The sequence below is a fragment of the Chanos chanos genome, chromosome 8 (genome assembly GCF_902362185.1).
Source record: "Chanos chanos chromosome 8, fChaCha1.1, whole genome shotgun sequence".
NCBI lineage: Eukaryota > Metazoa > Chordata > Actinopteri > Gonorynchiformes > Chanidae > Chanos > Chanos chanos.
The window spans coordinates 23,330,195-23,344,997 of record NC_044502.1 but is presented as its reverse complement, the minus strand read 5'-3'; the positions used below and the strand labels follow the sequence as shown (position 1 = coordinate 23,344,997).

Genomic DNA, 14,803 nt, shown 5'->3' with positions numbered 1-14,803 from the left:
GAGATGAAGTTCGCCCGATTTGTGATCCTGGAGGGGTTGCAGAACATTCCAGTGCAGAATTCTAAGTCTCAGGTGTTTGGTATACTGTATAAGTGTAACGGGGTTAATCAACTCGGACACTGAGTGTTAAATCCTGCATACATGGGCTCAGCGACTTTTATTTTGTATTCCATCAATGCTGTATTAGATGCATTTTGGGTAGCCCGCGGCAGGAAGTTATACTGTTGCTGCGGTAGGTAGGGCAAATAGCGAGTCCGCAATAAAAGTTATTAAAATCATATATTAATTAATTTATAACATGTTCTGAATATAATACTATATGAACAACATTTATAAATTACACCAGGAATTGCATTTTGGCGACAACTTAAGATCACTTGTAACTTTTAATTACTTTTGTCAGTTAACCTTGAAACTCCCTAATTGACCTTGATTACAATGTTAATTTCATGTAAATATATTTCATTTAGGCGAACCAAAATTGTTCATGCTTTCTCAAATGCTTGTCGTTGCTGACCCTTTTTGTGCAGCTGAATAAATGACTGAAACTACTACTGAGTTGTGTGCATTGAGGAAAGTAAATCGAGACAGAGCAGCACTGGACCATTCACAAAACATGAACCATTCTTCTCCATCCGCAGAATGACTGGTCAAATTGTTCAACTGTATCCCCATCACTCAGCTTACCCTGCTCACCTCCCATTAACAAGACTGGGACCTTCACCTGCCCCTGATGCTGGATAGCTGGATTTGCAGTGGCAAGTGGGCCTGGACTATGTACACAAAGTGCAGATCCAATTTAACACATCTGCTGCCATGGTGATGCCAGGCTTAAACTGGTGCTCACCAGAAGCAATGCTATGACATGCACTACAAGAGTTGGGAGTTACAGAGGTGAGAGTGATTATGGATTTAGAATCCCTGATGGAAATATGTGTACTCTTCCAAACTTGCTAGTGATTAGGAGAGCCCTTGTGAAGTCCTGGAGATAATTGGTAACATACAGTATTTGACAGTTCACTCACAGAATGTGGTGCTGCATCACAACCATCTGGTCCCTTTCCTACACCAGGCAAAGTTAGACAAAGCATTGACTCCAGAGTCACACTCTCAAATGGGCCTGCACCCCTTCCCCAGGTAAGTGACTGGTGCCTGCAGTGCTGTCATTGCTGGACAGAACAAAGACAAGGGTCCTACACAAAGACAAGGGACTCTAAGATCACCCCCTCAGGTCAGAGACTGTGTTGAGTTAATAAGATAGTCAGGGCTGTGTCTTTGGGGGACTGTCACTGAAACATAGGGTAACTTTACTTGTAAAAAGCTGTTAGCTATGTGACAGATAGTGCTCCTTCAATTTATGAAGATATTTCCCTCCAGGAACACAGAGTGAGGTGTTCAATCCCAGGGGACTACTGGACATTCTGTGAGACTGGGGCTTATACAGAGTGGCGTGTTTCTTCACTAACCATTCCCCCCACAGAAAAACATATGCTGTACATTATATGTTTGAGTTGGAAAAACAAGAAAATGATTTGGGACACTACCTTTCAAAACATTCCACACTAGAAACCTAGAGGTCTGCTAATCTAAGACATTGAATAAATCACATTGCAAACATACTTATTATTATAATAGATATTAAAAAGTCCTACTATCCTCACTTGTGAGGATAACTGCATGCTTTCTACACTGTTATGTTAAAAGTGTAGTTTGATTTAATATTTTTTCTGGGGGATTCATGGGCTGGTGAGCACCTCCCTGGTGCCCTGACGGCTGCAGGCCCCTGCCCAGGTCTCTCAAAAATTGTGACACACAGATTTGTCCCATGGAAGGCCATGCCACCAAGCAGAACATATCCTTACCAGTCATGTGCTTTAAAGCAGCCTATTCGACTGGTAGATAAAATGAAGTGAGACAGTTTACAGAAAAAAAACATAAACGTGTATGTGAGAGAGAAAGCAAGTGGAAAGACAAAAATGTTCTCTCGTTTTAACATGTTTTCTGTTTTAAGATTTTAAATCTATTTTTTAAACTGGGCAGTTTTATTTTTTCCCTCACAAAAAAATTTAACAACCACCCACACCAAACTCAGGACTCCCAAGATTTCTAAATCCATGGTAGCCCTTTGGGCAGGCATTCTTCAGATTTTGGTAGCCTGAAATGAATTTTGACTAGCCCAAATAAAAAAGACTATTTTTTTTAAGTAGATATATTTGAAAAAGCAATAAAAAACATTTATTTAACAAGCACAAACTGCAGGAATCATTATACACAAATCAATCAACAATCAATCAAAAATCATCAAAATAAATATTCGTTTAGATCCGTCAATGCACTGAAACTTCAATATGATCAGAAAACAGATCGAGTAATGATAATAATATGTATGGTATCAGTCTGCGTCAGATTCTCAAAACTCACTGTAGTTTACAACTGGCGTTGTTCAATTGAATTGTAATCATCTTGTGATTTAAAAAAAATATGTTCAAGTTTCAAAAAAAAAAAAATTTCCACATACTCCCTCCTTACGTAGTGCACTACATCATATTCACTATATAGTAAATAGTAAGTGAGTGAACAAGTGAGCTATTTTGAACACAGCCTTCTTCTTTCTGGCAGACTAGGCACAGTTTAGTGCATTGCTGTCTCGCACTGGTGTAGTTACGTCATTGCCACTTTAGATCTGTGAGGGCTCTATCAGTCAGCACAAGATTTTAACATAATTCCATATTTTAAAACCATAAGGCATTTTTGAACTGTTGCACTTGTAGGCATCCCTAATATTTCTTCAGCATTTCTTTCCAAGAAGAAAACTCACTTAAAAATACAGTTTAACTCTTTTTTTGAACCCATTATTTGAATCCTGTTCAATTCACTGTTATTCTTAAATGTCATGCTGCTTAATCCAAAACATTTAATAATTGAGTTTTTGGATTTAGGCCTAACTGACAATGACAATGAGTTCTGAAGTTCAGTGTTGATGTAAATGCTGATTTATGTTATTGGTGTTGTTTCTGGAAAAATGAAAGGGTCTCAGCAAATGTGCACAGATGGTTTCTTTGTTAGCCTTTTAGCTGAATATAAACAATTCACTCTGGAAAAACTGATTTCCAGGAGATTCATCTGTAGATACCAGCACCACCATTCCATTACTCTTTTTTTTTTTTTTTTTTTACTTTGGAACAGAGGTATACAGTGCACCTCCACATCTTGGGGCCAAGAGCTGAATCCTGGTCGTCCTCATCTGACTCACTGCTAAAGGTATGCAGGAGTATGCTGAGGACAAATTCCGTCATCCAGCACGGCTTGTTTTACGCCTGATTCAGTGCTTCACATTTTTAGCAGTTAGCGATAGGAACATCAGGTTATTTCACCCAAAGCAAAGATATGCATCTGACCTGAACTCTCAGCACTCACAGTACAAGGTGTATTCCCTCTTAGTTTAGGTAGGAGGGGATCAAGATTTGTTACATAAGTATCCTCTATTCTGTGCCAGGGTTTCTTCTTTACCACACTGAAGCTGCTTGCTCATCCACTGGGGGAGCTGGGTTACCATTATCCCATTAGGATGGGATATTTTAAGTGGCTGCCTTTTTTCAGTTGTACGTGAGCATAAGAGGTTTACATACCCAGCAACTTGCTCTGGAACTGTCTGCTGTGGGCAGTCTGCAGTTGTCACGGCTACAGTGTACCTCGTCATAAAGGCATCAGCACTTGTATCTCACATTAAGTCTCATAGCAGCAGATACAGGGGCTTCAGACTAGAACCCCCCTGAGGCCAAAGCCATGGGCAACAAACATGCCAGCCTGGATGATATACTGGCAGAGGACATGCACCACTGGTACAACAAGTTCATGAGGGAGTCTCCATCAGGCCTCATCACACTCTTCGAGCTCAAAGCAATTCTCGGGCTGCAGGGGATGAGTGAGGATGCCAACAGTTATGTGGATCAGGTCTTTTTCACCTTCGACATGGATGGGGTAAGCAGCAGGCACAAAATCTTCTCAGCGATTCTTCCTCTACCTTCTGGCTTCTCAAATGGCATGTGGCATACTCTGTAAAGACAGCACGGCATCAGATCAGAGACAATACAATCCAGCGGGCCATCACATTTATGGCTAACATTTAAATGATTGCATAACTTGTCTGCAGAGTCAGGTACAAAATAAAAGTTTTACAGGGACTGAGAGAGTAACAGCAGGTTCCTTTAAGAAGTAAACTACTTATCTGTCAAGTGTCTGGCAAGAAGTCACTGTAAGGCAGCAGTTTAAGCCAACAGGTGAAGCAGTTGTCTGGTTGAGGATTTCACATTACTTCAGGTCAAACAGCCTGAACCCTTTTTTTTGCAAAGTCCAGAAGATACTCAGAAAGAAATGTTTGGCTTATTGGTACAAGGCCAGGCAATTGCTGGACAGCACTCAGGTTGATGGTTCATTTGTATAATTGTAATGTGGTGTAAAATTAATTCTTCAAGTAGACAAAACGGCTAAAGAAATACACACCGTTGATGCAAAGTCAGATATGAGTTGGAAAGCTAAAATTATACCAAACTCATTGTCTCTGTGACTTGTAACTGGAGATTAAACACTGGGGGGGCGAGGGGGAGGGGGGGGGGTATGCAGCAGGAACAGAGAAGCTCCCAGTGCTCAGAGAGCATGTGTTGGAGTTAAAAAGCTTTCTCCATTCATAGTGGTCTTGTGTGAATCTGCTTAGTGCCTATGTAGGAAAGCTTGTGGAGGGGGGGGATCCTAGGATCAGGATAATTAGCTCAAAGCCAACAGAAACTCATTTCAAACATTCAGAACTCTTGTTTTCATCTCTAAAGTGTGATTTTCTGGATATAAGTTTCAAGTTATAATGCTACAAATCACTCCATGACCTTAGCTTCACAACCAACAGACAATTTGGTGGAACCCACCTAAGCTTGAGAGAGTGCTGCATTACACCTGTGCAAAATATTCATATTCACAAATCAAGCAGAGATCTCTATTTGAATAGAGATCTGTGTGTAATATCAATCTATGACCTCATAAAGATATTATATTTTGGTAAAAGCATGTGTGGGTATAGTTTAACTTAGTGTTTTCTGCATATTCTCTCTTGAAATAGGCCATCCTTGTCACTGTAGTGCAGTTTCAATGGGTATATGCAAAATGACCTAATGAGAAGCTGAGATTTAGGCCCATGAAAAATGGTGTACTTCTACTAGCATGTAGTACATATTCCATACTCACATCTTCCCAAAATTTTCTCAGAAAAAAGAAAAGAAACATGTAATATTCCTTGGTTGTATCACTGCTTGCAAATGACAGAAGATAGCAGTTACACTAGTCGTCCTGTAAGGCCATTGCTGCAGTTTATCTGCTTTAAGAGGGGTAAGGAACATCAGTGATGGTGTTGGATTTAGGTGCAAACATTTAACAATGATCTTTTTTTCTGGTTAAGTATGTGTTACAAATCTTTACTTTCTCTTCATCCTCAGGACGGCTACATTGACTTTGTGGAATACATTGCTGCCATCAGTTTAATGCTTAAGGGAGAAATTAACCAGAAACTCAAGTGGTACTTCAAACTCTTCGATCAGGACGGCAATGGAAAAATTGACAAAGATGAACTGGAAACTATATTTACGGTAAGTATGGAAGACTGTGTGTTGTGTGACCATTTAAAAAGACAGCATAAATATGTCCCAGATTAATGCCATAATGTGCCCTCATGCAGAGGGTGCCACATCGAAGCCTGATTCAGAGAGGAAGGCGGGATTAAGATGGCAAGGCCATTTAATCTGTGGGCGATCTAATGTAATCCAGTTAAAGAGCTGTCTCATGCATTCCTTTTTTGGACAACCTCATATGACTTCAGACCTTCCTAAAGACATTAACATATAGCTGAAAGCAAAGTTCTGATTTTTAAAGAACAGCTATTAACTACTTAATTAAACAAAAGTAATGTAATGTAAAGATGTTGCGTTCTTGATTATGTGGTAAAACATTTCTGACCCATATTACAGGCTATACAAGATATTACCCGAAATCATGAGTTGGTCCCAGAGGAAGTGGTGGCGCTTATATTTGAAAAGATTGATGTGAATGGAGAAGGTGAGAGTAAATCAAGTCCACATTCGTGGATCCATGTTCAATTTCTAAACGTGTGTAAAATGAAGTGAATTCCTTGTGTATAAGAGTAGAGACAATTGGATCCTCAGCACTTGTTACCTAGTACTGTTACATCTGACAGCCATTCTCTTTCACTCAGGCGAACTCACACTCGAGGAGTTCATTGAAGGAGCCAAAGGACATCCAGATATTATGGAAATGTTGAAGAAACTGATGGATCTCACTCCTGTCTTAGTAATTATTGTTGAAGGACGAAAGAAATGACAGAAATTTCATTGGAGAAGACAGCGAACTGAAAAAAAATGCTAGTGCATGGACAATTTTGAAAACAAAGACAATTCCTTACCACTTATTAACCTGAAACTGAAATAGCTGGGGAGAGGACAGAAAGGTGCTCTGTGCCGGAGTTCTGCAGAATGAGGCTGAGGTCCATACAGACTGGATGTCCTTCACCAATCCTGAGGCCTAAACATGGACTCCCTACCCATGATTCTTGTGGAGGAGCCAGAGTTAGAGGCAAGCTGCTGAGCTGACCTTGGCTGATTACTGATCCTCTAATGCGTTAAAAGGTTCAGAGAACTCAGCAATCACTGGCAGGACTCAAGAGTGAACTATTGGCAATGCCTGATGCTTTTTAAAGAAAGGCTAAACAATGATACCAAATGCACCAAGGACTTTTGGAAGCAGTGGTGCTTATGCAATTTGTCTGTGTGTAAGCATTTCAGACCTGTATTTGTCTGTGTGTGGTAAGAGCAGGACCAAGGAGTCCTGCAACATTCAGGAACACACTGATTATCAGGTCAGTGTGTCTGATGATTTTGAAAGTGAATGAAAGTGTTACTGCTAACATCTCTCCCAGTAAATTAATATACAGCAAACTGCAACCCCAGGTTTGAAATGTGTTAGATGAGAAAAGTAAAACAGCACTTTACATTAACAGTAGCATCCTATTAGAGATGATATTTTCATACTGAGTAGGGACACGCCATCAGCCTACCTGATCATTTATTTGGGCAAATTGGGAGTTTGCTCTTGAACAACAATGCCTTTTAGCCAAAATTAACTCCAATTTAGGTAATTAAATGAACCTCTAAATTTCTGCATTGCCTTTTTACCCTGAACCGGTTCTGTTTCATCTTATCAAAAAAGAGAAAAAACACACTGCCTCCCTGCCAGCTGTATTAAAGCCATAATGCTAATTTTTATAACCTAGCTCCAGACATTCAACTATGTGTCACCATAAATAATAAAATAAAATGGGCTAAAAATACCAGTGGAGAAACAGAAAAAACAGCATAAAACACCAGCATCTTCTGTTTATAACATTACAGAGAAAATGAAATGGATTTTGTTTTTTTCCTTCACTTCATTTTCATCCCTGTTTCTGGTTCAACTCATTTCATTCCATCCCTGTTTATGGATCATTTAGGCAGTTATAACCTAACCAGTGATCAGTGTGTGTACAGTACAAAAATGGCTCCATTAACTCTGTGATAGTCTGGAAGAGTTTAATTTGGATCAAGTGGTTGCCTTATCAGTAATAAAAATACTAAAAACACCTGTAGTTTTTTCCTTATTCACATTTCACAGCAAAAGGACATGGACACTAAGCAACGCAGCATCATACAAAAACACAACGTTTTACCTATAGAAAGAACATGACACATATGAACAAACATTATAAAATGGCTTCGAGTGTCTGATATGTTTCTCCATATCAGCCAGAGATCTTTGTGTTTCAGTATATTTGGCCCTAACATGATCTCTTTGTTTCCAACAAGGAAATCTGTATAGTGCACTTTTGGTTTAATCACACAGGTAATGGGCGTCAGTCCATCCCCTGAGGGCCACACAGCTCTTACACTGCCTGGCTCACTGAGATTTCATTTTAGCTTCAGTACCACAATCTGTGAATGTAAACAGCAGAATATACAATCTGATGAAGGCATATATAACTCCAAGTGCACAGTAAACAGAGGTGACTAAGAGAGGGATGAAGGGGAAACTCTTCTGCCATGTGGTCAGTGGGTACACACACTCACAGACAAGGCCCAGAGGAACCAGGCCCAGTAGGTACACAGCCTCTGATGTACTCAACAACCTGCCTCCCTTTCTGAAGAAAAAAGAACAAACATCAGAAAAACCTCAGGAACTTCAGGCCCGGCTCCCTTTGTCACAGGGTCTACCAAATGGAAACGAACAAAGATGCAGTCAAGTCTACGCACCTGAAGAGCTGTTTCAGGCTGGTAAAACTGAAGACAGTAAATGATAACATGAGGAGAATTTTGACAGGCAGTTCTGTAAAAGAAAATCAGAGAACACTGAACACACTTGGAACTTGGACACTGTGTAACGAGAACCTGGACCCTGTGTAACGAGAGCTTGGACACTGTGTGATGAGAACTTGGACCCTGTGTAATGAGAATTTGGACCCTGTGTAATGAGAACTTGGACACTGTGTAATGAGAACCACTCAGAGTACTCAGTATCTCCCTCTCCACATGCACCAATATAAGAAGATGATAAAAACAATAAAAACGATGAAGCAATAAAAAATCTAACGGGCCTTCTTTAGGAACTGGCTGTGTTTGTTCAACTACATTTAGACATTTAGTAATTTAGCATTTTGTCAACAAACGCTGAGTACATTTCATCTTTACATAAATTAACATCTTTACTGAATTCATTTGAATCCTCCTGATTGTTGTGATGAGTGAAACTGGAACAATGCTACACACCCTGAGCAGTGAAGAGGAGTGGGAACAGGGAATAGTGACCAGTGGTGGTCAGGATGAAAAAAATACCGGCATCTTCTTTCTGCTCCACAGCAAGCAAGCTGGAAAAAGAGAACGACAAGTCACAAGACATTTAAGAAGAAAAATGTGCCAACTTAATGATCATTAGGCTGTAATTACCTGTACGGAAGTATGGCCATAAGAATGGCTTTCTCATGTACATGCCAGCCAAATATAAAGGATCCCAGGGCACACATCACCAAGCACCGCAAAAATCCTCTGGCTCCATTAGGTCTGAACCACATGTGGACAAGAGCTGGCTGAAGAAAGAAAGAAAGTCCAGGAGAATTATGCTAAACTATGCAAGGGTATGCTTGTGAGGAAAAATGGTTAATTGTGTCATGTTAGGTTGCATGGGGAAATTCCGTAGAAGGTTTGAATTTGGTCCGATATATGCGCTTTCGGACCGAACAGTTCCAGGGTCTCATTTGATAGAAACTACCCCCTGGGGAGCTTCCCTTACAACTACATACGTTCTAGGGCTTTTTTTCTGTTTGCATTCGCACCCCCAGTAGGAACGATGAAGTGACGTAAGCCGGCCGACGGTATAGCGGCTAAGAGCTGTTGTTTACGACTAACCAGGATAGCTGCACATTTTAAAGTACAAATTTAATGACTTTTAAGACCTTTTAAATACCTCCAAAAGGAAAAAAATACCATTAGTGTGGCAAAAGAAATCGACAAACTAGACTACAGTATACACAATTAATGAGTTTTATTGAATTTGAATGACAGAAATACTGAGTGCACATTAGATAACATATAACTGCCTTCTCATTAACGAAAATGAAAGTGTATGGCGATAGACCCAGTCCAATGGAAAAAAAAAAAGTCCCCCTGCATTTATGCATTTACCACTGCAGTAGCAGTGAATGACTCGATGGGCATAGTACTTTTCGGGTGCTAGCATAGCGCTTGTGCCTGACGCTTGTTCGCAGCATCGTGGGTTTTTTTTTTTTCCTTTTTTTCCCCGCTGCAGCCCTCAAATCGTAAACTGGATAAACACATTCTTATTTTAGGTTAAAATGCAGATCACAGCCACACAAGCAGACACACAAGCACCTACTGAAGCGGAGTGTACGCTACCTGTTCAATGTACAAATATACATTGGACGTTGCAGAAATGGTCATTGTTGGGGGATATAAAATACCGGTAAAATAAAACATAAAAACCATGTGTCCCCTCCTACAATTCCAGACATTTTAAGACATTTTTAGACATGAATATCAAAAACTAAATGTAATACGTTCTAAGACTTGTATTTTGCACGGATCTTTAAAAATGGCATTTGCAATCATCGTATACCTGCGTCTAGACAAATGGCTGTACACCTACGTCACAAGGTTCCTACTGCGCTCCGAAAGTACCTACTCTGAAGTAGGAGCTAAAAAAGCCCCTCAAAACGTCGTTCTAAGAACTATGATCGTTCTAAGTTCCTGCGGTGCGAACACGCGAAAAAGGGGGTACTTTCTCCAACAGTTCTAAGAACTATGGAAAAGATCCTCTGGTGCGAAAGCGCCTTTTCTATATATATATCTATATCTTTTTTTTTACTGAACTATTTTACTATTTTAAAAAGTTTGCTGCTAGTGCTGATTGCCCTTGTGAGACGACTACAGCGCCCTTAAACAAGCTAATGATCCAGAGGCAGAGGTGGACACCTATATGAGAGACATTTCCCTCTCATTGGATACTAATCCTCTTGACTGGTGCAAAGCTAATCAGATGTGCTTCCTGAGGCTGGCCACGCTAGCAAGGCGCTATCTCTGCATTCCTCGGACATCGGTACCATCTAAGCAGGTATTCTCCGCCACGGGTCTCACAGTTAACAGACTGCGCACCAGACTAACCCCACAGCATGTTGACATATTGCTATTTTTGAATAAAAACCAGTAGACCAGTAAGCTGTCTGCTATGCTGAGGAAGGCCTGGCCTGTTTATTTTATTCTATTTTGAGGTCTGAAAAATGCGACTACAAGTTTGTGTTTTGTTAATCTGTAGGCTGTTTTTGATCATTAATTAGCCGAGAGTGGAGGAGGACAAGGAGGAGGTTTTCGTTACAGCGCTCTCAGCGCTGGAAGATTCAATGGATGTTTTCACTTTGTTAAACTGTTTATACATTAGAAAGTCTTTTCTGCTATTTATTTTAAGTCATAAAATATTTTCCTACATGGGAGATCTAGGCTATTATGCCAGTTTTGCACATGTAAAAATAAACCCCTTCTTCTGAAAAAAATAAATTAAAAATATTTTGTTGTATCGGTATTTTTTTAATGGGTCACAGACACTTGTCCCTTCTAAATAATACATTTTAATCTTGTCCGTTAATGGTTAATGGTCGGTTAACGAGCGTCAGCTATTGGTCAGAAAAAAAATTCAAAATGAGCATCCCTAGTTGATAAGTCAGTCAGAGATGGAACGTACCAGTATTGACAATAAGGTGCAAATCAGTGTGGCTAAAGGAGTCACAGATGGGAGGACAGAGTGCTGAGACTCCTGAACTAGACCCCCAGTCATCGAGGCCTTGGGGATTTTGGTGATATCAAGCAGTTTCAGTTTAACACCTGTCAAGGACCAGGAAAAAAAATTAACACTGTTAAAGACTGCACATGTGGCACTGACCTTGAGATGGTTATTTATGATAGGGATGAAATATCAGAGTGATTTTTGTTTGACCTAACACAGTCAAGGCTTTATCAGCAACATTATAGAGTGCCCAAATATTTGGGGCCCAGTAGGCATGACACAACCCCCGCTTGAAAGGAAAGAGTCGCGAAAAGACTTGCGGAAGCTGACCCTGTGAAAAAAGAATAAGTATTGGTAATTAGTAGATCAGACAAGATCAAAAAAATTCTAAACTCCAGGAAACTATGTTCATTTTGTGTTTGAAGATGTAAAATTGCACTGTAACATGAAAACAGGCTATATAATAAATGCTGTAGGGGACATACAATAGCAAGAGTGTGATTAAGGATACAAACCAGTGCAATAAACGGTCCAAAAGAAAGTGCAAAAGTGGAAAGAACAATCAATCCAAGCACTGTAAAGCGGAGAACACTAAAGCTTCTCCACTGCACTGATCTATCTAAAAAGACAAACATAATGACCAAAGTAGCAGTTATCAGTCATAATCATACAATGTTTCAAGTAAAGTGGTCAACATTGACCTCGACACTGCAATGACTGAATTACCTGCATTACTACAGGTGAAGCAGAAACATCTTAGAAGAAAGATACCATACGCTGGGGTGATGTAGAGATAAATATGCTTCAGGTTTAAGAGAATCGAGAACAAAAATGCCCCTTCCAAATGTCGGCCCTGTTTAACAGGAAGGAATCATAGCATACACAGAAAATCACTCATTAGCTGTTCACTCTGTAGCAGAGATGCTCGTAGACTAAGAATTAGTATGTTAAACTACTCTAATACAATATGATTTACACAACTGTATTATCACCCACAGCTAAAATTCCTGTTAAAATCTAAAAATACAAAGACTACGATGGGAATGATGTACCTGAAAATGGCGTGCAATAGACAGCAGCAGAATGCCAAAAAGGAGTCCGTTATACTGAAAATGAATGTCTATGAAACTGATTAAGGATCATCAATCTGAGTATTTACAGACAAAATGTTTAGAACATGTACACAGCATTCACTATAACAGAAAAGAAACCTTGACAAATCAAAATAAAAAAAAAAAACAGAGAGTAAATCCACCAGTTGAAAGCACGTGAAGTTGTAAGGATGTAAGTTGTAAATTTAAAGAATACGGTCCACAATTAGAAGACCAAAATTCCACAGCAACAGTGTGGCCAGAATAAAGGATGGTTGCTCCAATAAGTCTTTTCGTTTCTCATCCCAAACCCCTCTGCAGCACCTGAAACATCAAAAGACAAATGTACATCAATCACAAATCCTGAATATCAGTGGAGAGCATCACCATTCAGTAATGACGTGTTACATTAATTTAGCCTGTGTGTTGAGCTTATGTTCTCTTTAACTGTTATGAGGTCCTGTGTTGGATTTATCGTTAGGTAACAACATTACTACATCATATCTGCTGGGCAAATAACACAAGCAATATCTGGAAACAAACAGTATCAGTTTGACCTCTTACTCTTTGACTGCATATATGAAGACCACATCTGTGACTATGACAGAAAGCCTCTGGAAAAGAACTGTCGCAGGACTAGCATAATTAAGGTTCTGTACTGCCAGCATCTCACTATCAAAGCATGCCGCAAGATGTGACAGGCCAAACTCAAACCACGCAAAGAAAGGAGGATAATCTAGAGTCCATTCAGATGTGTCCTGGAAACAAACAGGCAAGAAAGATTAAATTTGAAAACACTGATCAACAATGTTTAACAGGACTTACACACAACACAAAAACTAAGCACTAAGAAACGCGGTACAATGAAGAGCTCTGCATTTTCATTCATAACGATAACTACCTCAAAGTACCACTTTGACAGGGGCAAAGAGTGTGTCAGAGCTAGCCAGTTGCGGTGAACCTCAAAATCTGTAGAGTGACTGAAAGGAACAGCGTTTATGAGCACATATCAGACATTACTGCAAAGATAAACATTACAATCATCACGCTTACGCTAACTTTAGTCTGTCTATGCTTTGAGAGAAACTGAGTATTACCGCACGATTTAAGTAAAGACAAAAGTTACCGCACTTCTCATTCGGGGCAAACTAATGTTACTAAACATTGGCATAACAACCATCATCAGTTCATCGCCAGTGTGACATATAAATAATTCGACGAAAAGATTAGAGCATACACAGCATTCGTTACATTGAATTAAACCTCTACAAGTACACTAAATCCTCCAGGTGGATGCAGCTGAAGCTTCGGGATTGTGGCTAGCTGTACGTTCTAGTCACTGTCAGTATTGAGAAGACCAGAATCCCATAGCAACAAAGTGGTTCCTGATGTCCCCGTTTATTCTACGGGACTGTGACTTACTATGCGTTTATTAAGAGACATTTGAGAAGAGAAACTCCAAGTGCTAAGGCTGAAAACCACTTCCACTCGTTAGTCACAGGAGCAGCCATGACAACTTGTCCGCATATGAGGTGCATGTAGGTTTTCATATGCAGAGTCACGTGGCGTCAGATGAGGTCAGGCGGTATCTGATGGAGTCTTCTATTGGCTCACATTTTGTAAGGAGGTTTTTAGAGAGGAGGTTTTTAATAGATATTGAAATTCTCGAATGTGAGAAACTTTATATTCCTAAAACAACGCACCTTACGTAAATGCTTGATTAATCCTTAGAAATCTGGAAATGCTCTGAATATATTTTATGCGTCCTTGTTGTCCGTTACATGACGTCATATCCGTCGACACTCAGTAAAATCGTTCATCTCTGTCTGTTGGCAGTTAAGATCGGATTGAAAAGCATCACTGATTTAACCCAGGAAAAACTGCTACAATGTTCATCACGATACGCCTTCTTAAAAGTTTAGCCTTGAGGTGCATCCGAACAGTACTGTTTGCTTATGGAAGGTTACTGAGTGAAACGACCCTGAAGTATCTCTGTGGCAGCCATGATAAGAGCTGGGGGGTGTAACCCCGTGTTCGAAATGCTCACTTGTTCACTCACTCACTATACAGTGTTTGCTACACTCACCAAGAGATAACCGTTGACTGCTGTTGATACATTTCGGACAGTATTTGGACGTTACGCTGCAACATAATTATACCCCGTACATTCATAATTATTATCTCTGTCGCATAAACAAACGCCAGAATATCTCTCTGCGTTCACGAGACAGGCCGCAATGTTTGATAGTCTTGCTGTACGTTCACACTGAGAGCAGCGAGAGCGTCAAGAGTCGCCCAAACCTCCCTGCCAACGACGCTGTTGAACACTGTGG

General features: G+C 40.0%; 2 protein-coding genes across 4 annotated transcripts; one reads left to right on the top strand and one right to left on the bottom strand.

Annotated features, from left to right (window-relative positions):
• Window positions 1–3,786: 3,786 nt before the first annotated feature.
• On the top strand, window positions 3,787–6,381 carry guca1d (guanylate cyclase activator 1d). Its single transcript, XM_030782458.1, has 4 exons — window positions 3,787–3,981; window positions 5,484–5,633; window positions 6,012–6,099; window positions 6,257–6,381. The coding sequence occupies exons 1-4, from the start codon at window positions 3,787–3,789 to the stop codon at window positions 6,379–6,381; spliced, it is 558 nt and encodes a 185-aa protein (XP_030638318.1).
• A 1,262-nt stretch (window positions 6,382–7,643) lies between these two features.
• alg8 (ALG8 alpha-1,3-glucosyltransferase) lies at window positions 7,644–13,992 on the bottom strand. 3 transcript variants are annotated; one of them, XM_030781802.1, is made up of 13 exons: window positions 13,893–13,992; window positions 13,372–13,450; window positions 13,035–13,228; window positions 12,688–12,794; window positions 12,432–12,499; window positions 12,106–12,232; window positions 11,895–11,998; window positions 11,590–11,710; window positions 11,338–11,477; window positions 9,033–9,172; window positions 8,856–8,953; window positions 8,339–8,415; window positions 7,644–8,226 (listed from the first exon to the last, which is right to left on the bottom strand). In XM_030781802.1, the coding sequence occupies exons 1-13, from the start codon at window positions 13,979–13,981 to the stop codon at window positions 7,990–7,992; spliced, it is 1,581 nt and encodes a 526-aa protein (XP_030637662.1). In that variant the 5' UTR covers window positions 13,982–13,992; the 3' UTR covers window positions 7,644–7,989. The 3 variants fall into 3 exon arrangements, with proteins under 3 accessions (XP_030637662.1, XP_030637663.1, XP_030637661.1); XM_030781803.1 differs by having other exon boundaries at window positions 7,644–8,222; window positions 8,341–8,415; XM_030781801.1 differs by having other exon boundaries at window positions 7,644–8,230; window positions 8,343–8,415.
• Between the last annotated feature and the right edge of the window lie 811 nt (window positions 13,993–14,803).